This window comes from Hemitrygon akajei, chromosome 2 (assembly GCF_048418815.1).
Source record: "Hemitrygon akajei chromosome 2, sHemAka1.3, whole genome shotgun sequence".
NCBI classification, from domain to species: domain Eukaryota; kingdom Metazoa; phylum Chordata; class Chondrichthyes; order Myliobatiformes; family Dasyatidae; genus Hemitrygon; species Hemitrygon akajei.
This window is the reverse complement of record NC_133125.1, coordinates 54,604,594-54,627,875: the sequence shown is the minus strand read 5'-3', so window position 1 is coordinate 54,627,875 and position 23,282 is coordinate 54,604,594. Positions and strand designations below refer to the sequence as shown.

Below are 23,282 nucleotides of genomic sequence, written 5' to 3'. Positions count from 1 at the left end.
TGGTGGAATGCAGCAGGCCAGGCAGCATCTATAGGGAGAAGCACTCGACCTTTCCGGCAAGACCCTTCATCAGGGTCTCTTATAAATGTTGCATAAGTACAAATGTGGCCAGGCAAAAATGATCAATGTTAAATTTAATGTATTTTCTAGAGTTTTCTTTTTAATTAGTTACCTCAGCCAATTTAGCTAACACAGAATTCTTAAACATCAGTAAATTATGTCAGCATGTTTCAGCCTACAAATAAATGAGTGAAACACATATTTAAATTTTGATGAGATGAGCAGAACATTGGAAGATTTTGTACTATACTCAAATGTAGATTTTAAATCTTGTGCAACAAATCTACTATATTTTATTGTGACCACTAAGCCTAGTTTTATGTTGATATTTGTCAGCAAATCTAGGGATTCTTATTAGTTAGTTAAATTGTGTGAAACTCTAGTTACTTACTAATAAATGGCTGTTGCATTCCAGAATCTTCCTAAGCGTTTAGATGTTTTGTCAGTCAGTTTGTTTCCCACTAATTCTGCATTGTCATTACGTCATATCATTATGTCTAGCTGGTTTTCATTACAAAAGAAAGAACTTGTCTTTATTTGTAGCTTTTCAGTCTTTGAGGAGCATCTTGAAGTGAACTGATTATTTTAATGAATGTGTGATTTTCATGTTGTATAGTCCTCCAAAAACATAAATGTTAATGATATAAATTAATTTGTTTTGGTGTTGTCTGAGGAACTTGTTGCAGTGGAGGAATAATGGACAGATCAACAGAACTCATCAATCATGTCAGAATTCTCTGATGCGTTTTTTTAGATCCAACTGAAAATGGACTCCCTTGTCCACTTGTCCCCCCATCCCTTCCCACCGATCTCCCTCCTGGCACTTACCCTTGTAAGCGGAACAAGTGCTACACCTGCCCTTACACTTCCTCCCTCACCATCATTCAGGGCCCCAGACAGTCCTTCCAGGTGAGGCGACACTTCACCCATGAGACGGCTGGTGTGGTATACTGCGTCCGGTGCTCCTGGTGTGGCCTTTTATTTATTGGTGAGACCTGACGCAGACTGGGAGACCGTTTCGTTGAACGCCTACGCTCTGTCTGCCAGAGAAAGCAGGATCTCCCAGTGGCCACACATTTTAATTCCACGTCCCATTCCCATTCTGATATGTCTATCCATGGCCTCCTCTACTGTCAAGATGAAGCCATACTCAGGTTGGAGGAGCAACACCTTATATACCGTTTGGGTAGCCTCCAACCTGTTGGCATGAAAATTGACTTCTCTAACTTCCGTTAATGTCCTTCCTCCCCTTCTCACCCCATCCCTGATTTATTTATTCCCCCCCCTTTTTTTTCTCTCTCTCTGCCCATCACTCTTTGCCTGTTCTCCATCTCCCTCTGGTGCTCCCCTCCCGTCCTGTGATCCTTTCCTTTCACCAGCTCTGTATCCCTTTTGCCAAAAACCTTTCCAGCTCTTGGCTTCACCCCACCCCCTCCTGTCTTCTCCTATCATTTCAGATTTCCCCCTCCCCCTCCTACTTCCAAATCTCTTACTACCTTTTATTTCAGTTAGTCCTGACAAAGGGTCTCGGCCCACACCGTCGACATTGTTTCTTCCTATAGATGCTGCCTGGCCTACTGCATTCCTCCACCAGTATTTTGTGTGTGTTGCATGGCAGATGACATGTAGTTTGATATTTTCTACTGACTTGATTATAAAGCAGCTAGACTTTAGATGACATTTATTTGTCTTCCTTGTTCAAAGCTTTGAAATAATTTGCTATGCATATGGATATTGTTTAATGTGATATGTGTGTTTCTGATTAATAATTTTAGGTTCACTAGTGATAAGCTTCAAATTCATATTGACTTACCTTACTCCAACACTTGATGTGTGTGATGCATGAAGTCCTGAACATAGTGTGGTTGTAAACCAATTACATTAATTTTCTTTGATTTCCAAGCTGAACATGTAAGAGACCAGTTCCAAATGAATGGAAATAATTCACTGATGTCTGTTAGAGATTAGACTACAATTTACAAATGAGAATGAACAGAACATAATGACTCTGGGAACTCATTTTTTTCTACTTCAGATTTCCTTTTAACCTAATTCATTATAATTTCCTACCCTAGCTTTTAACTAGAATCCAGTTTATACTTTGATGAATGCTCCAGAGCACGTAAAATGCTGCTACAGTCAGAGATCTTTTTAAAGATCTGTAGGCTGTATGAGATTCAGAGGTAGGGTGGGTTTTCACAATATGTACAAGATAAGCGCACTAATAAAGACATAACCATATGTTTAAAAAATGAGCTATCTCGTAATATTAGGCAGTACCAAGGAACTTAAAACCCAAAAAAATATATCAAAGTAGAAGCAAGCCTGTCAAAATTTAATGACCTATTAGTATAACTTGCTTCCTGTATATTTCTGCTTTCTGATAGGTTGGAGCTGTAAGTGCCTTTGCTCAGACACTGCGTAGATATACATCCCTCAATCATTTAGCTCAAGCTGCTCGAGCAGTGCTGCAAAACACATCTCAAATTAACCAGATGCTGAGTGACCTCAATCGTGTAGATTTTGCCAATGTCCAGGTAAGCTTCAGGACTATGAAGTGTTTTGTCAACTGAAGTTCATTCTGTTGAAATAGGTAACAGAAAATGCTGTAAATATTCATTGTCAGGCAGATATTTGTGGAGAAAGGTACAATATTAAGTTTTTAGATTGATGAATATTTCCAGCATTTTCGTTATATAGTTCAGATTTCCAGTGTCTGCACATTTTTTGTTGTTTTTCTATCCATTGTGTTGACATTATGTGGTAATTAAAACTCTCTCACTTAACCTTTCCTTCAGTAACAATTTCAAAAACTACTCTTCCTCAACTACTATTCTTCAAACTTCCTGTTTGAATACATCCCTATATAAGGATGTTGCCTGGATTGGAGAGTGTGCTCTATGAGAGCAGGTTGAGTGAACTCGGCCTTTTCTCCTTGGACTGACGGAAGATGAGGGGTGACCTGATAGAGGTGTATAAGATGATGAGAGGCATTGATCGTGTGGATAGCCAGAGGCTTTTTACCAGGGCTGAAATGGTTAACATGAGGGGGCACAGTTTTAAGGTGCTTGAAAATAAGTACAGAGGGGGTGTCGGGTAGGTTTTTCACGCGGAGTGGTGGGTGCATGGAATATACTGCTGGTAACAGTGGTGGAGGCAGATAAAATACGGCCTTTTAAGACACTCTTAGACAGGTACATGGAGCTGAGAAAAAATGGAGGGCTATGCGCTAGGATAATTCTAAGCAATTTCTAGAGTAGATTACATGGTTGGCACAACATTGTGGGCCAAAGGGCCTGTAATGTGCTGTAGATTTCTATATTCTTTGTTGAATTCTACCAGATATGTTTTGGCTCTGCCCTTCAAAGTAACTAATGGCATTTTATGTATTTGTAACAAGGATAATCCATTCCTCATCTTTTTCAATTTTTCAGTCTTTGATGTTTTTTACCATGGCCAGATTCTTATCATCTGATTAGCCTCACCAATAATTTATCTTATGACCTGACAGTCAAATTGTCCATACTGTTATCTCTATTATCACGTGTTATCTCTATTAATACCCCACACACTTTTAATTAATTTTTGGGATGTTGCATAGTATTTAAAATATATTTACTAGTGAACCCCCTAAGTTTAAAGGGAGCATGGTAAACAGAGTCCAGGTCAATTTAAAGAGCGTACAGGAAATGGGGTCCCCGGTAAGTTGAAAGGGAGGGTGGAAACCAAGGTCCCACTGAGAAGGAAGGGAACATTGAAACTGGGATCCTACTGAGCTGGAAGAGAGCATGGCAAACATCACCTGGTGAGCCAAATGCTGAATCATGGCGATTTCTGTATATGGGGTGCCTGGGTCACAAAAGATTTGACTTGCAGAAATCCGGCTTCCTGCAATTTCTCCCAGAGAATTCTAAATACATAAAAAAATGTTCCATGAAAACAAGCCTGTCAGTTCTACGTGATCATGGATATTTGTCACAGTGTCTTCGATGTTTAAAATAACATTAAATAATTTATACTCAAAATGCCTGTACATACAAATATCCAATTGTTTAAAGTGTGGGTTGGTTAAAAAGAAATATGTCTTGCTGGAAATTCATTGTCTCTGGTCCCACTCTGGCTCCTTTATGACCATATCTATGATGACTGGCTGCAAATGAATTTTTTTTTATTATTTCCGTCACTCACTTGTTTTCCCTTACTGAAAAATTGCTAATTTCCGACTTGTGAATAAATTGGTTTATAGCCAGTTCTCTGAAACTAAACTCTTACATAGCCCAGGGAGTGCCTGTACTCTGCTGAGGATTATCTAGAGTTTTATTGCATGTGGCTCACTGTCAGGTTTTCCTTGATAGCTTTATTGTTCTTGTTCTACCACTTTATATCTTCTCAGAGCTCATTTGGTTGACATAGCTCATTTGTACTATTTACTTCTGAGGCATTTCTCATTGACTCACTCAGTGACCAAGTTTGTGTTGGAATGAGGATTGTTTTTAACCAAATTGCTGACCCTACAAATCAACTTAATTTCCAATTATTTAGATTAACTATATAAAAGAGCTACTGTAATGACAGTTGTTTCAGTGCTCCCTCTTGCAACAGTAGAGCTATGCAAGCTGCCAGTGAGAAGAGGGGCATTTTGTGTCAATGAAGTTCCAATTATGGACAGAATTACTTGATCTCTTGGTATTTGATTATGTGTTACTGTTGCATGGGCGGATTGAAAGCATGTTCTCTCTGTGTGTGATATTTTGAAATGCAGACAATTGGAGATTATTATATCGTGTTTATGACTTACAGTTTATAATTCATGCTTATAGATATGGAAAGGAATTAGGAGCCAAGGTATGAATCATCTGCCACTAGATATCCAGTCCCTTCTCAGCTTATATGTACAGTAATTATGTGGCTGGTCCAATTGTGTTTCTGTTCAATCGAGATCGCTAGGGTATTGAAGGTGAAGGATATAGTAGTGGGAATGCCAATTAATGTATCTGATTGGTCTCACTTTTGTTGGAAAACAACATTTGCCAAAACCTAATATGATATGAATGCTACTTGCCACCTACTATGCCTAAATGTTGTCTCCATCTTGCTGCAGGCTTGGACTGGTTCATTTTGTAAATAGTTGTATTTGGAACTGAATATTGTTCAATGAGCTGCACACGCACAAAATGCTGAAGGAATTCAGCAAGTCAGGCAGCATCTATGGAGTTCCTTTGTTCTTTGATCTTGGAGAGAAGGACATCAATGAAGAAGAGGCTAGATATAGTTGAGCCTAGGGCACTGCTCTGAGGAGTGCCCACAGGTGTATTGTGAAGCTGTGATCGTATATATTCAGCAACTACCTTCATTTTATGTGAGATGCAACTTCAGCCTTTGAAGAATTTTTCCCTTAATTCCCATTGCTTAGTTTTACCAATGCTCTGTGATGCTACGCTTGATTATATACTTTTGCCATGATTTGAATTGTAGTTGGCCCCCTTTCAGCTCTGGAACTTGAGTCTCTAATTTATGTTTTAGACATGACTGCACTGAGGTCTAAAGCTAAATGGTCCTGGCGAAATGTTAGCTGAGGGTTAATGAATAGCAAGTGCTGTTTGACAACACTATCAATGACCACCTGCATCACTGTACTAATGACTAAGAGCAGTCTGACTGGGAACTGTTTAGCTTATTTGGATTTGGCCAGTGTTGTGTGGATGGTACATATTTGGACAATTTTCCACATTGTCATTCAGATAGCAATATTGAAGCTGAACTGGAACAACTCAATCAGATGCATGATTCTCTCTGGAGCACATGGTGGATATTTGAAATTATTTCTGAACTCCAGTGCAATGTAGTGCAACTCTTCAAAGTAGAGTCAGATTTATTATCACTGATTTATATGATATGAAATTATGATGAGTGTTATTCTGAGCTAATAAAAAAGAGGAATATTTTCAGGATTCCCCGAAGGACATTGTACCTAATAAAATACTTTGAAGTCTAATAACATAGAGAACACAGAAGCCAACTTGTCCAAAGCAAGCTGTCACAAAGAACATGATTGGATAACGTAATTTGGTAGTGTTAATTAGAAATAAATATTAGCTAAATGTTGGGCATAACTTTTTTATCATAAAAATCATCACAGGGTTCTTTCACTTGAAAGAGTAGACAGAGCTTTGGTAGATCATGCCATGTAAAAAGCAGCACCTTCAACAGTACCACAATCCCTCACTATTGCACAGAAACATCACAGGGCTCTGCAGTGGCACTTCAACTCTCAACTTCTCATTCAGAGGTGACAGTATTTCCCACTGAGTCTCAGCTGTCACTAAGCAAAGACACGAACAAACCTACGAATCTTGTCTTTGCCATTGTCAACACAGCCTATGCCAGTATCTTTCTTTGGTCCAGCTCTTGTCTCTTCCACCATGAATCCTCAAGATTGCAATTTTGGGGCCACAGAAAAGCTTGGACTGACAAGGGGAAAGATCTATTTTTGTGATTGATGTGGGACCCATGACATGGATAGGATACAGGTGGTTTTGCTGAAGGAATGTAAGCAGCTATCACGTTTAAAAAGCAGGATCGCAAAGATAATATCTGAAGCACATGCAAAAGGTCAATTAAGATGAAAATGATGAAAGTTTACCTTAAAGACAGGTTTTGGAAAATAGGTTTAAATTCATAGGGCATTGGCACCAGTACCAGAGCGAGAGGAATTCCATTGTAATAGATTTTGACTGATCACATCACCTCTTCCATATCTGAAGAATACTTGATAAGTTACCTTTTTTATTTTAATATCAAAACCGTTATTTGAATTGTCAACCAGGATAAAACAGTTTGCTCCTTCTGCTACTGAAACTTATAATCTACCTCCCACATGAGCAACCCACTGGAAGATCTGAGGAATATGCTCCAGTTATAAACCAAGTTACTTTTAACACCATCTCTACCACTGAGAAGACTGAACTCATGAGTATCATATAATCACCATTACCTTCAAGTTCCTGGAGAACACTTGGAAGTTAAACTTTCATTTGGGTGTCTACTGCCTCTCCTCCCAAGTTCTGATTTCCTTATTTAACTCTACCATGAAGCACAATCATCATGAGGAATACAGCGATTCAAAAAGCAAGGATCTCTGTCATCACCTCAAGACAACTGTGTGGGCAATAAACTCAGCCTTATAGCCTTACAATGTCTCATGTGTCCTGCATAATTTTGTGCACGAATAACCCTCAGTACTATGGAAAACAGTTTTTGTTTGACAACAAACCTGACATTTTTGGATTGCTGTGCTTATCCTTCATCCAGGAATACCGTAAAGCCCCACTCATCTAGATTGTAAATTATGTACAAATGAATATTTGTCATGTATTGACAGGAGCAGGCTTCCTGGGTGTGTCAGTGTGATGACAACACAGTACAAAGACTGGAACATGACTTCAAGATGACTCTTCAGCAGCAGAGCACCCTTGAGCAGTGGGCAGCCTGGCTTGATAATGTGGTGACACAGGTACTGAAGCCCTATGAAGGGAGCCCTAGCTTTCCCAAAGCTGCTCGTCAATTCCTGCTTAAATGGTCCTTTTACAGGTAGGTCTTTAATTAAAATTTTATGATAGATCTTAAATAGACTATAAGCCAGCATTATCTGAGATAGTAGATTAAAGCAGTCATGACCACTCCCAAGAAAAAAATGTTAGATATACTGTCTGTGCTATCATCACATTAAGAACATAAGAAATAGCAGCAGGAGTAGGGCTTCAATTCATTGTATCCTTTGATTGTCTCAATATCTGCAAATCAATTGATCTGTGTTTGCAATGGGCCACCATAGTCCTCCAGACTAGAAAGTTCCGAAGATTCACCACCATCTGAGTGAAGTCATTTTCCTTAGCTCATTGCTAAATGGCTTGCCCCATGTTCTCAAACTGCACTCTTAGTTCAATACTTCTTGATCATGGAATCTTGTTCCCTACATCTAGCCAACCAAGTCCTTTAACAATTTTGTAAGTTTTGATGAGATCCACTCTATTTCATCTAAACTCTAAAGAATGCAGGCCTAGCCTACCCAATCTGCCCTCATACAATACTTACGCCATTTTGGAACCATTCAGAGAAATTTCATGCATTCCCTTTGTAGTAAATGCATTACGAGCTTGATAAGGGTGCTAAAACTATATCATCCAGGTATCATCTCACCAAGGCCCTAGAAGATTCTCTTACAACTGTAATTAGTCTGTCTTTTTTTAATAAAGACTAACATCCTATTTGTCTTCTTAACTACCTGCTGCATTTCAATAGTTCCATTTAACATCAGAGTATGTATACAATATACAGAAACAAACTACAACAAATCCAGAGTAGATCATGTTATAGCATATTTTTTCTTGTACTCACAAGGAGAGATATACTTCCAACCAAGATATGTTTGGAAATATAGCTCCGATCTTCTGTTTCAACCAAAATACTTTCATACTTTTTTTTTAACAAAGAACTGTTATTATGTTGCTCCATTTCATAACATTACATTCCTCTGTTATCTTCATCCTTGTCTCATTCTCACATTTGATCTTTAGAAGCTCCATTCTGTTTCCCCTTATTATCAAATTATCTCCTCTGGCTAAAAGTCAAATTGCCTGTCATCAAAGAAAATAGTTTGTTCCCATATAACACAAATACACTCGTAAGTTTTCTCACCCAAAGTGGCAAAGCACCTTAGGATTTCATAGACCCCATTTTGTTACGTTACTTTTCACAAAAGTTACAAATCAAAAATAATTCAGGATTATAGGTATATTTTCACATGTTGCTTTTTTTTTTACCAAGTTCTCTGATTCAAGAATCGGCAACAATCTCTCCCCTCCTCCCCCACCTCAAGAGAAAGAGAGGGAGCATGCAGTCCGAGTGCAGAGCCCCTGACAACTAACCCGCTGTTGCTGATGTTCCGTTTTCCCCCAAGTTGCTTCAGTCGGTGGAACCAGCAAAGAATCGGCTTGTCCCCAGGGCCGTAAAGCCTCGGAACCCCAAAGGCACGCTCATCTTCTGGGCTGTGTCTTTGCGATAACGAGAAACGGCCAGTTGATGAGCTGCAGGAGCGGGTCCCTTCACCACAAAGAACCAAAATTTGAGTGTAGCCCTCGGTTAGGGTCTTCGACAGAACCCCATCCACTTTGAAAAGGGAAAAAGAGAGATATTCAAAGTAGAAATAAGCTGTTTTTACAGATGAGCTCAAAGAAGTTGCTGTTTAGCATCATCTTAGCTCCCGCCACCAATGCTGGCCTTCAGAGATTGTGTTCAAACCAGGTCATTTTGAATATCAAATCTACCCAATCTCTCACCCTATAAATACTCTGCTTTTCTGTATCTACCATGAAGCACAATCATCATGAGGAATACAGCAATTCCACATTATGTTCTACCTGCCATGTTCTGCCAGCTAGTTTCTTCATATTCCCTAAAATCTTATTAGAACCTGCTCCATACACATAATGCCAGTTAAATTAGTATCATCAACCAACATAGACATATGAATTTTTGATCCCTACATCCAAATTGTTGATAGGTTATGAATAGCTGGGGGCAAGCACCAACCCTTACTAGTTATGAGAAGGATTCACATATTTTGTTTTCTTTCCAGTAACAGTATTATATACATGATTGTATTTCCAATTCCATGACTTTTAATTACTTTCACCAACCTCCTGTGAGACACTTTTATTAAAATCCAAATACAGTACATCCACTGATTTTCCCTCTCATCTAGTTTAATTATAACTTCCCCTTGACCTTAGATTAGTCAAACTTAATTTATTTTTCATAAGTACATGTAGCCATTGCTTAATCCTGTATCTCTTTTCATCATTCCTAATCAATGGCAGGTTGGTAACTCCCTGTGTTTTTAAATAGTGGGTCACATTTCCTGTCTTCCAATCTACAAGAACAATCTGGAAGCTATAAAAGCATGACAGTTAACAACCAGGGCATCCATTATCCCTGTAGAGATGCAGATCAGACCCTTTCCATTTATCAGCTTTCAGGCTCGTTAACTTGAATAGTACTATCAATGATTGTTAATTGATATAGTTGCTAATTACTTCACCGGAGTTTTGATCCTCTAATATATCCAATAAGTTTTGTGTATCTTCTGTGAGGTCAGGTAAAAAATAATTGTTTAAATCGGGGTTCCCAACCTTTTTTATATGCCATGGACCAATACTATTAAGCAAAGGGTCCATGGAACCCCTGGTTTAAATCCTCTATTTCCTTATTTCCCTTTCTAAATTATTATACCTATCAATCCAGTGTTCCTATTTGTCCTTGTAGTCTTTTCCCTTTTATGGACTACTAAAAGTTGTAACAGTTTTCCTGACAGCTCTGAAACATTTAAGCAGACACCTGAATGGGTAAGACAACGAAGGATCCATGCCTAATGCAGGCATGGCATTAGTGTAGATGGACAAAAAGGTCAACATGAATATGATGGACTGAAGCGCACCTTTCTGTGCTGTGTAACTCTGAGTCAATTCTTATGTTTCTTGCAGTCTACAGTCTATTCTTTCTTCCCTTTCCTTATCAATATCTTGGTCCTCTGCCTCAATGATAGTCAATTGAACTGTAAACATGTTTAACATTAACATAAGTAAAGAAGGAGCTGCATCTAATCATGCTTAGGAGCTGGCAAGTGATTTGATTTCATTGGGATATGTGAGTTCATGTACACGGCGTAAATCATGTGAAGAGCAGCATTATAGTCCAGGTGCTGAAATACCATTTCCCTCACACTGCCACCAAGCCCTCTTTGAATAATTGGCCACAACCAGTGGCTCTGTGGTGAATAGCAAAATTATCCACAGCTGATTTTTTTCAAAGCAGATCTCATTTCAAGCACTCATGAAAGCTGCTTTCTGTTCTAGCACATGCTGAGAAAACTCTCTTAATTCACATAACATTTATGGTAGAAATTTATGTTTTATTTCTATTAGATGTCAAAGCTCAGAGGAAAAATTGAATAGTACTAAAAAGAAATATGAAAAATCATTCTACTTTTTTAATATTTAGGACTAATCCAAATATTGGCATTTAAGACGATCTTATTGAAATATTCTCATTAAGTACAGTAGCTGTGGAATAAAGTACAAAAATGGGAAAGGTCAATTTTAAGCTGAACATTGTACCATATTGATGAAAGATTTTGATTCCTGAAGATATATTAGAGAAAATGTTTTTTTTATTCAGATTCACTGAGATAAATTTCAGATGTACAACACTTATTTTCAGGGACAAATGGTATTGCACACACACCAAAACCATTCATTTTTCTTTTTATACTTTCTCAGAAGTATTGATATATTCCAGCAGCCCATTTTCTATAACTGCATTATTTGTTAATCTAAGTGGTGAGTTTTGGCAATGCCTTCAATGCAGACAGATCAAAAGACTAAGCCTCATTCACTCGTCCAAAAAATATGTATATTTCTCAGATATGGGTCATTACATTTTGACCAGTGACGGAACCTCTCCAGAAATTCAGAAATGCTGAATTTAATGTAATATGTCTTGTATTGGTGAAGGCCTTTATTTGAAAGCTTTGAAAGTGTGGCATACCTTCTACTGGTCCTGAACTCAAGAAGTTATTAAATAATAAGCCAATTGTAAATGTGAAGATCATGTAACCTTTCTGCCTTCAATGTTCCAACAGTTCCATGGTTATTCGAGACCTGACCCTACGGAGTGCAGCAAGTTTTGGTTCTTTCCATCTGATACGCCTGCTGTATGATGAGTACATGTTTTATCTGGTGGAGCACAGAGTGGCTCAAGCTACTGGGGAAACACCAATCGCTGTGATGGGAGAGGTAAAAATTTAGAAGTCCAGAAAATGTGAAAACATCTTTTTACTCTAAATATCTACACTATTCTGCAAATCTTGTCACCTTTGAAATGATCAGCTATCAAACATGGAAGAGTGCAGCACAGAAACAAGTGCTTCGGCCATCAATGTTTTGTACCAACCATGATGCTTATCTTCTTGCACAAGGACCATATTCCTCTATTCCTTACCTGTTCATGTGCCTATCACAAATGCATCTTAAATGCTACTATCCTGTCTGTTTCCATAACATAATCTGGCAGTGTTTTTCAGACACCTGCCACTCTCTGAACGAGAAGAACTCTTGCCTCATAAATCTCTTTTTAAACTTTCCTCCTCTCACCTTAAAGCTATGCCTCTGCTATTGGACATTTCCAGCCTGGGAAAAAGACTCTGACTATTTTATCTCTGCATCTCATAACTCTATACACTTCTATAGGGCTCCCATCAGCCTCCAGCATTCCAAACAAATTAATCCAGGTTTGTCCAATCTCACTTTATAGTTAATTCTATCTAATCGTGGTGAACCTCTTCTGCACTCCTTCCAATGCCTCCACATCCTTCCGATAATACGACCAGAACTACAAACAGTACTCCAAATGCAATCTAATCAAACTTTTATACAACTGTAACATGACATCCTAACTTCTGTACTTAATAAAGGCAAGCAAGTCATACACCTTTTTTACCACTCTATCTACTTGTGTTGCCATTTTATGGGAGCTATGCACCTGTTTCCCAAGATCCCTCTGTACATCAATGCTCTTAAGAATCCTGCCATTATACAATGCTGCTCTTGCATTTGACCTTCCAAAGTCTCCCTTCTCAATTCTCCAGATAAAACTCCATCTACCATTTTTATCTGGCCAATATTCTGCCAAATTCTTTGGCAGAGTTGTGGATACTGAGAAATAATGTCAATTTTTTGTCACCTGTGGACTTACCAATCAGTTTGTGGGTATTTTCATAGAAATCATTTATCTATATATCAAAAACAACAGAGGTTCCAGTACTGATCCTTGGAGAACATCACTGGTCACAGACCTTCAGTCACATTACATCCCTTCACTGCTACCCTCTTTTCTATGGTCAAGCCGATTTTGAATCCAACCTATTAATCCTCATGGATTCCATTTGCTTTAATCTTCTAGATCAATCTACTACAAGAGACTTGAGCAAGCTTTACTAATGTCTATGTATTCAACATCCACTGCCTATCCTCATCAGTCATCTTCATCACCGCCATAAAAAAACTCAATCAAATTTGTAAGACCCATCCTCCCGCACTCAAGGTCATGCTGATTATCTCTAATAAGTCCATTTCCATTTTTAAAATCCATTTCCATTTGTTTCCTTTTTCCCATCCCTTACCATTAGAACATGCATAAGAATATCAATAGTAGAAGTCAATTAATTGGCCACCTCTATTGCAACGATGAGGCCACACTAAGGGTCAAAGAGCAACACCTCATGTTCCATCTGGATAGCCTCCAACTGAAGCATAAACATCACTATCTCTAACTTGCAGTAGTTTGTCCCTCCACCATATTGTCTCTTTTTCCATTCCCATACTACCTCCCCTCGTACTGCTTCTCTTTTACCCATCGCCTCTCTCGAGTGCCCGTCCTCCTTCCCTTTCTCCTGTCAGATTCCTCCTTCTTCAGCCCTTTACCTTTCTCACCTATCACATACCCCACCCCCCCACCCCCAATCACCTAGTTTCACCTATCACTGGCCAGCTTGTGCTCTATCCTCACCTCTCTTTCTTCTTCTGGCTTCATCCCCCTTCCTTTCCATTCCTGAAGAAGGGTCTTGGCCTGAAACTTTGACTGTTTATTCCCCTCCATAGATGCTGCCTGACCTGCTGAGTTCCTTCAGCACTTTGTGTTTGTTGCTCTGGATTCCCAGCATCTGCAGAGTCTCTTCCATTTCTAATAAGCATGTGCTTTTCCAGATGCAAGTACATCCTATCCCTAAGGATCATCTCCAATAATTTCCCTACCACTCACTCACCACTGACCTGTCATTTCCAAGTTCATTTCTATTGCCTTTCTTAAATAGAGGAACACTGGCTTTTCTCCAGTTCTCTGGGACCTTACCTGTGGCTAAAGTGGATGTAAAGATCCCTGTCAAGGGCCCAACAATCTCCTCTGTTGTCTCTCAATAACTTAGGATACAAGTTCTGGAGACATCCACCAGTATTCTTCAAGCGCACCAGTACCACCACCTCCTTGATATCAATGTGCCCTAAAATACCAGCATATCCTTCCCTGATTTTGCTTTCCTCCATATCCTTGATCTTGATGAACACTGATTCAAGGTATGCTTTTAGTCCCTCACCCACTTCCACTAGTTGTAGCATGTATTCCCTCTCTTATCCTTGAGTGGTCCTAGCCTCTCCCTAGTTACCCTTTTTTTAAATGTGTTGGGATTCTCTTCCTTCCTTCCTGTCAGGGACATTTCAGAGCCCCTTTTAGGCCTCTCAATTGCTTGTTTAAGTTCTCTCCTACTTTCTTTTGTATTCCTCAAAGTTTTATTCCAGCTTCCTAGATCTTAGATATTTTTCTTTGTTTAAATTTGTAGCATCATCCAAGTTTTCTGAACCTTACCATCCTTATTCTCCTTTCTCACAGGAACATATTGGTCGGGAATTCTGACCTTAATGACCACCACACATCAGTTGTGGACTTACCCATTGATAGCTGCTTCTAATTTACAGATCCCAAATTCTCCATAACACCATTGTAATTGGCCTTACCCCAGAAAGGCTAATTGTTAGAAAGAATTCTCCTGTAATCTTTGCATTCATTTGATCACTTGGTAATTTCTACCATATTGACTCTACATGAGAGGCCTTAAGAAAGAAAATAAATCTTCACTGGCTACATGTGCCATTTTCTCGACCATACTTAGAGATCTTTCCCTTTCTATTCCCTACCTTTTTAAAATCCATTTCCATTTGTTTCCTTTTTCCCATCCCTTACCATTAGAAAATGCATAAGAATATCAATAGTAGGAGTCATTTGGTCTCCCAAGGCCGCTGCACCATTAAGGTTGGGGCTAATCCAATCATAGTCACTAGATCACTTTCTTGCTCTCATTAAATACAACAAAATTTCTTTAATCTTAAGTGTCTGTCAATATTCAATTGACAGACACCTCCACAACTTTTTGGGATAGAGAATTCCAAAGATTCATGAACCTTTGAGAAAGTAACTTCCTCATTCTGTCTGAAATGACCAACCTTTTTTTCTTCAACTGTGCCCCAATTTTCCATATACTGTAACCCCTATAATAGAAACATTCCCAGCATCCTTCCTGTCAATCCTGAATGTTTCAGTAAGATTAGCAATTATTCTTGAGTGCTCCAATGAGTATTTAAAGGTTCACTCTGCTCTCCCTTTCATCCTGGAATCAACTTAGTAAACCTTCTCTGCACTGCTTCTGGTACAAGAAGAATATGAAGAACAAACACCGTGTAATACTCCAGGTTCAAAGGTCCATTTTAATGTCAGAGAAATGCATACAATATACATTCTGAAATATTTTTTCTTCACAACCATCCATGAAAACAGAGGAGTGCCCCAAAGGAAGAATGACAGTTCGATGTTAGAACCCCAAAGCCTCCTCCACCCCCGCACGTAAGCAGCAGCAAGCAACAATCCCCCCACCACACCGGCAAAAAAAAGTAAGCACCGTCACCACCACCGAGCACTCAAGCATGAGCAAGGCCATAGCAAAGACTTCACATTTCACCCGGTATTCAACATACCGCAGGTTCTCTCTCTCCCTAATAAGGGAGAAACAGGTATCTCCATTTTCCCAGTGAGCGGGAAGACAACAAACAACTCTCTGGTTCATGGTGTTAAGAGTCCGTTATGTTGCTTTTTCAAGCTCTGTGCCTGAAGATCGCAAAGTTCCCAGGTCTCCAGGCACACAGCAGATATCCCGGACTCCCCCGTTGACCATACAGTCTCCTGTCGTGGTCTCACCAAGGCCCTGTAAAAATTGCAATAAAACTTCCCCGTTGTTATGTACTTTACCCCTTGCATAAAGACCAATATTCCATGAATCTTCCTAATTACTTGTTATACCTTCATATTAACTTTTTGTAATTCATGTACAAGGTTCTTTTGTAGTCTCACGCTCTTTAAATATTAATTTTACTTTCCTTCCTTCCAAATTAATAACCTCACATTTTTCCACAATATACTCTGTTTGGCAGTCAATTTGTCTATATTTCTTTTAGGCTTTTTGTATTCTCTCGCGACTTGTTCACTGCCTAAGATTTTATCATCAACAAATTTAGCTGCCGTGCTCTCAATCCTTCATCCAGGTCATCAGAGTGGATTTAAATTGTTAAGGCAGCACTGATCCCTGTGTCATCCCACTAATTACTGATATCTGTCTGAAAAAGATTAGTTTATCGCACCTTTCTGTGTTCTATTAACTGATAGCTGCTCAATTCATGCTATTATATTACCCCTAATCCCATATTTTCTTATCATATGCAGTAACCTTTTATGTGACATCAAATGAAAAGACTGCTGGTTCTCCTTTATCCATCCAGTTTATTACGATCTCAAAGCACTAACAAATTTATCAAGTTTCAGTTGCAGTTTCTATGTTGACTCTGCTTGCGGTATGATTTTTCCAAATGTCCTGCTGTTATCTTATTTTTAATGATTCTCAGCATTTTTCCAATAACAAATATTAGGTTAACTCGCCTATAGTTCCTGATTTTTATCTCCATCCTTTCTTCAATAATGGCATTAAAATTACAATTCATTACAATTTGAAAAAAATTCAGGGTAAAATAATTATACTCCACCTGGCAAATGGAAAAACAATGGCAAAAAAAATAGAATTTCTAAGACTCAATGTGGGGTGCAGTAACAGATTCCTTTTTGTTTTCTGTTATCTATGGGACTGATCATATTAGTTACTATGCACGCTCCAAGGGACAGGAGTGCCTAAACTGCTTTAATATTTTCAAACTATTTTCTATATAGTAATTTAACTAATCCACCTAGAGCTTAATTATCCTTTATTTTATCTGTACTGTAACAAGATATTAATATAATAGCACTGTTTTAAATTGTGTGAATATTTAAAGTCCTCAATATTTCAGCTTTAATTATCATTGAAAAGATAGAAATACTGTAATAGGATTATAGAGATAGACTTCTCAGTCCATTGAGCACTCACTAACCATCAAATGCCTGATTACGTTAATCATCTCCTAACACATTTTAGTCTCCCTATGTTCTCACAGTTTATAGTTCTTAGTTAATCTACCAAACTTGAGATATGGCAGTAAAATAGGGCACCCAGGTGAAACCCATGCAATCACAGGGAAAATATACACACTCCATCGACACCGTACTAGGCTAGAGTTGAATCTGCATCAGTGGAACTGTGAGGCAACACTTCTAGCCGTGCTACCTACCTGGATGCATTGTGAGGTAGAGGAAGGTTGATAATTCATTCCGTTAAAGAATGTTGGAGAAATGGATAGGTGAAATCTTGAAAGGATTTAAGCATAAGGATGGAAATTTAAACTAGAGATGCTGAGAGACGAGGAACCTGTGCAAATCAGCCTGGACAGCATGATAAATTGAGAGCACTTGATGCCCAGTATGAAGAGTCAGTAGAGATGTTGCAGAGTAAAACTTTATGTAGTAGGATAAATAGGCCAGCCAAGAGAACAATGGAATTTTCAAATGCATGAATGTCAAATGCATTGATGAGGGTTTCAAAGGCTGAGAGTATAGAAACTGGTGATCTAACAAAGAGAGAGAAGGGTGGTCTTGTTGATGTACAGTATATGAGATCATCATCTAGGATGCTGAGATTGCACAGAATCTGATTCTTGAAACATTGGCTGGGGGGAGGATAGAGCTAATAGTAACAGTTCCCAAAGTTTAACTAGAATATGATATCAGAGGCAGTGAAGGAATAGACAAAGGAGGTAATGTTAATAGTCCACATTGTGAATGTAAACTCCAAAATAGACAGTGGAGAAGCCAATATATATGTTAGAGATGAAGAGGTGGGAACTGAACAAGAACAAGTATTTAAATGAAGTAGCAAAAAGACCACAGACTGTATCGTGGTGCAGGAAAAAAAGCCATATTTACAGAAGCAATGGCTGTGATTGGACTGATAAGAATAGAACTGTGAGCATAGTACTGTAAAGTAAAATAAATTACACTGCCCAGATCAAGGATTCCATCAGAATCTCAGGATTTGGAAAATGGTACACAGTGAGTGACATCAGGTACTTACTAGACCACCTGGGACATCATTGAAAAGCAGATCAAGAAATTATGATGAAGAAAATCAACCATACAGAATATGCAACAGGCCCACAGAAAGAAAGATGGGGAAAGGATTGCTATATCCCTTAATAAAATCAGGGGCGCCACAGTAGTGTGGCGGCTAGCATGACGCTATTATACTCAGGGTGTGGGAGTTCAATTCCAGCGCCATCTGTAAGGAGCTTCTACATTCTCCACTTCCTCTTAAGTACTCCAGTTTCCTCCCACTGTCCAAGTGGGTCAGTTGGTCATTGTAAATTGTCCCGTGATCAGACTAGGTTTAAGTGGGTGGGCTGCTGGGCAGCACAGCTCATTGGGGCAGAAGAGTCTGTTCCACACTCTGTTTCTAAATATAAATATATAGAATTGTTAAAGCAGTTTATTTGCTGACCTTAAACTTAGCATCTTGTATGCTGTTTTCAAATTACCATCTTAATGCTACCAAATTTAACAGCAACAGGTGAATGTACACTGGCTGGGAACATCTGCCTTGCTCCATCAGAATTAGCCCACATGCATTAGAAAAATGTTTGATATCCACAACGATTTCCATTTATAAACTAGTTTCTATTAATCTGGGCCACAAATATTCAAAATCCTAGGTAAATTTAAAGATACATTTTAAAGCTAAACAGAAGTACAGTATTGTGTGTAAATAGGGTTTTAACGGTAGGGGTTCCTTTGCCCAGCTCTGATCTTGTAATACATAAATTGTGAAAGGAGCATGATAAATGAAGCTTGTTTATGTTACAGTTTACTGATCTCAGCATGATGTCTCCAATGAACATGGACAAAGGTAAGTATTCTTGAATGATGTTTTTACAATTGTTGCATTTGAAAATTTACATGCATTTCACTATTTTAAAAACTTAAAACAATTTTGACAGTAACAAGTATTAAAGTTGTGGTAGACTGATTATCATTTTCCGATGTTCTTTCACAAGCATAAGATGTTCCTAACTCTCAAATACAATGAACCTATAACAGTTTATAGGGTCATTCTTGCATGCGAATGAGCTATAATGGTGTCTGCTTTTCGTGGTCGGCTTATCTTATAAGTAGCTGGTCAGTGGTGTCATGGCATCCGTGCTGGACTTCGGGACGAGTGGTCCCAGGTTCGAATCCAGCCAGCTTCTTGCATGCTTTTCATCACGCTAGGTTGAGCGCCGAGCTATAAACTTGGTCTTGTAAAACAGACAAATGCTAAAAAAAACGGCAAGGTTGTCAGTGCGACGCTGGAGGATATTATTATTTTTATAAGTATGTTCATTCACTCCAGTATTCTTGCAGCTGATTTAAATTGTGATGAATGTATATATTCACAAAAATCTGTAATGTACCAGTGGCTGTTTCTTGAACATCTTGATTATTCAGTGTTTTAAGGTGCCATGTTTGCATGATAACACAGAAACTTAGCATTTATAATGTTTGTTTCACTGTACACTTGTAACTGTGTAATTACACTGGTTACTGCCATGGAATTATAGAATAGCATACTAGGAATGGAAACGTGCCTATGCCAGATTTGTGAATTATTTTCTCCCACCTAATCCTTCTCCAGAGCACTACAAGTTTTTTTCCATTTCTTGTATTTTTTCCAATTCCCTTTTGAATATTATCATTGATTAAGTCAGTCTATCAGGCAGTATATTCCAGATCAGAAAGATCTGCTGCACTTCTTTAAATATTTTGTATTCAATAGTTCTGTATACCATGCCAAGTATGCTTTGCAGTTTCTTGCCTTCCTATCACTTTGCCTACCTCCTTCAAGGAAATGAAAATATTTACCCCATATCTTCAGTATTGTACCTACTCATGTTTTTCCAACATGTCTAATCATTTCACCAATCTTCCTGATGTCTGCAACATTCCTGCTCTTTATTGTGGCTGTTATTGTGTTCCCTGGCAGACCGCACTGCCTGCTTTCCTCCAACCCGAAAAGAAATATACTGGTCCCTATCTCATACCCATTACTTAGTTTTGTACTCAGCACTGCTGGCCACTAAATTACAGGAGTAATATGGAAAATAGAAGTTAATGGGATGATTTATCAATTGCCTTTTAAAATTGAAATATACAGTGGTATGCAAAAGTTTGGGCACCCCTGGTCAAAATTTCTGTTACTGTGAATAGTTAAGTGAGTAGAAGATGAACTGATCTCCAAAAATCATGAATTTAAAGATGAAACATTCTTTTCAACATTTTAAGCAAGATTAGTGTATTATTTTTGTTCTGTACAATTTTAGAGTGGGGAAAAAAAGGAAAGGAGCACCATGCAAAAGATTGGGCACCCCAATAGATTTGAGCTCTCAGATAACTTTTACCAAAGTCTCAGACCTTAATTAGCTTGTTAGAGCTGTGGCTTGTTCACAGTCATCGTTAGGAAAGGCCAGGTGATGCAAATTTCAAAGCTTTATAAATACCCTGACTCCTCAAACCTTGTCCCAACAATCAGTAGCCATGGGCTCCTCTAAGCAGCTCCCTAGCACTCTGAAAATTAAAATAAATGATGCCCACAAAGCAGGAGAAGGCTAGAAGAAGATAGCAAAGTGCTTTCAGGTAGGCATTTCCTCAGTTCATAATGTAATTATGAAATGGCAGTTAACAGGAATGGTGGAGGTCATGTTGAGGTCTGGAAGACCAAGAAAACTTTCCGAGAGAACTGCTGGTAGGATTACTAGAAAGGCAAATCAAAACCCTCGTTTGACCGCAAAAGACCTTCAGGAAGATTTAGCAGACTCTGGAGTGGTGGTGCACTGTTCTACTGTGCAGCAACACCTGCACAAATATGATCTTCATGGAAGAGTCATCAGAAGAAAACCTTTCCTGCATCCTCACCACAAAATTCAGCATCAGAAGTTTGCAAAGGAACATCTAAACAAGCCTGATGTATTTTGGAAACAAGTCCTGTGAACTGATGAAGTTAAAATGGAACTTTTTGGTCGCAATGAGCAAAGGTATGCTTGGAGAAAAAAGGGTGCAGAACTTTATGAAAAGAACTCCTCTCCAACTGTTAAGCATGGGGGTGGATCGATCATGCTTTGGGCTTGTGTTGCAGCCAGTGGTAGGGGAACATTTCACTGGTAGAGGGAAGAATGAATTCAATTAAATACGGGCAAATTCGGGAAGCAGACATTACACCGTCAGTAAAAAAGCTGAAGGTGAGAAGAGGATGGCTTCTACCACAGGATAATGATCCTAAAGACACCTCAAAATCCATAATGGACTACCTCAAGAGGCGCAAGCTGAAGGTTTTGCTTTGGCCCTCACAGTCCCCCGACCTAAACATCATCAAAAATCTGTGGATAGACCTCAAAAGAGCAGTGCATGCAAGACAGCCCAAGAATCTCACAGAACTAGAAGCCTTTTGCAAGGAAGAATGGGTGAAAATCCCCCAAACAAGAATTGAAAGACTCTTAGCTGGCTACAGAAAGCGTTTACAAGCTGTGATACTTGCCAAAGGGGGTGTTACTAAGTACTGACCATGCAGGGTGCCCAAACTTTTGCTTCAGGCCCTTTTCCTTTTCTTGTTATTTTGAAACTGTAAAAGATGGAAATAAAAAAAGTAATCTTGCTTAAAATCTTAAGGAAATCTCACCTCTTTGGCTTTATGCCTTTTGGAAATCAGGTCATCTTTTACTCGCTTAGCTATTCACAATGACAGAAATTTTGACCAGGGGTGCCCAAACTTTTGCATGCCACCGTATACTATCTATTCTCCCTCCTTCATCAATTCTTTATTTTACTTCCTTATTGATTATTAACCATAGTTTGCACAAATCTGTTTATCTTGTCTTAATTAACTCATGCTTCTCTGAATGAGAATTCTTTTTTTGTAATTCTGTGTTTTACCGCTGTTGGTCTTGGATTGTTTGGCTTCTGGTTGTTAAGTTTATCCCTTCTTTGAAGAGTGGTGTGTAACATCTGCAGTCCTTTCACACCTACTAAACATTAGTAAAAGGATTGAATGATTGTCCAAAAAGTTTCTGTTCTTCAACTCTGTCTCTGTCAGCAATCTAGGATGCACTACATCTGAATCAGATTGTTTGTTAACCTTGACTGTTGCCAGCCTGTTCAGCAACTCTTTTCTGGCTACCTTCTTCAAAATATTGATGATCCTATTAGAGGGTCAAGAGCATATTTGTTAAAGTCTCTGAAGTCCAGTCTAAGACTTGGATTATTGATCTAAGAATGTAAGTAGGAATCCTGCCATGTAAACTAAGCTATTCAAATAGAACCATAGAACATTACAGCACAGAAACAGGCCTTTTGGCCCTTCTTGACTGTGCCGAAACCATTTTTCTGCCTAGTCCCACTGACCTGCACCTGGGTCATATCCCTCCAAACCCCTCTCATCCATATACCTGTCCAAGTTTTTCTTAAATGTCAAAAGTGAGCCCGTATTCACCACTTCATCTGGCAGCTCATTCCACACTCCCACCACTCTCTGCGTGAAGAAGCCCCCCCCCCCCCAATGTTCCCTTTAAACTTTTCCCCCTTCACCCTTAACCCATGACCTCTGGTTTTCTCCTCCTCTGGCCTCAGTGGAAAAAGCCTGCTTGCATTCACTCTGTCTATAACCATCATAATTTTATACACCTCTATCAAATTACCCCTCATTCTCCTACGCTCCAGGGAATGAAGTCCTAACCTATTCAACCTTTCTCTGTAACTTAGTTTCTCAAGTCCTGGCAACATCCTTGTAAACCTTCTGTGCACTCTTTCAACCTTATTAATATCCTTCCTGTAATTAGGTGACCGAAACTGCACACAATACTCCAAATTCGGTCTCACCGATGTCTTATACAACCTCACCATTACATTCCAACTCTTATACTCAATACTTTGACTTATAAAGGCCAATGTACCAAAAGCTCTCTTTACAACCCTATCTACTTGTGACGCCACTTTTAGGGAATTATGTATTTGTACTCCCAGATCCCTCTGTTCTACTGCACTCCTCAGTGTCCTACCATTTACCTTGTATGTTCTACCTTGGTTTGACCTTCCAAAGTGCAATACCTCACACTTGTCCA

The 23,282-nt window shown here is 38.9% G+C and overlaps 1 protein-coding gene across 3 annotated transcripts in view; it reads left to right on the top strand.

Moving 5' to 3' along the window:
• The window catches only part of rfx3 (regulatory factor X, 3 (influences HLA class II expression)), a 312,575-nt gene that overhangs the window by 278,231 nt on the left and 11,062 nt on the right, over positions 1–23,282 (top strand). For all 3 annotated transcript variants that reach the window (XM_073072399.1, XM_073072385.1, XM_073072389.1), the window contains 4 exons: positions 2,448–2,597; positions 7,442–7,650; positions 11,759–11,912; positions 19,000–19,042. In XM_073072399.1, the coding sequence (XP_072928500.1) occupies positions 2,448–2,597; positions 7,442–7,650; positions 11,759–11,912; positions 19,000–19,042 (556 nt within the window). The remainder of the gene's footprint in view (positions 1–2,447; positions 2,598–7,441; positions 7,651–11,758; positions 11,913–18,999; positions 19,043–23,282) is intronic.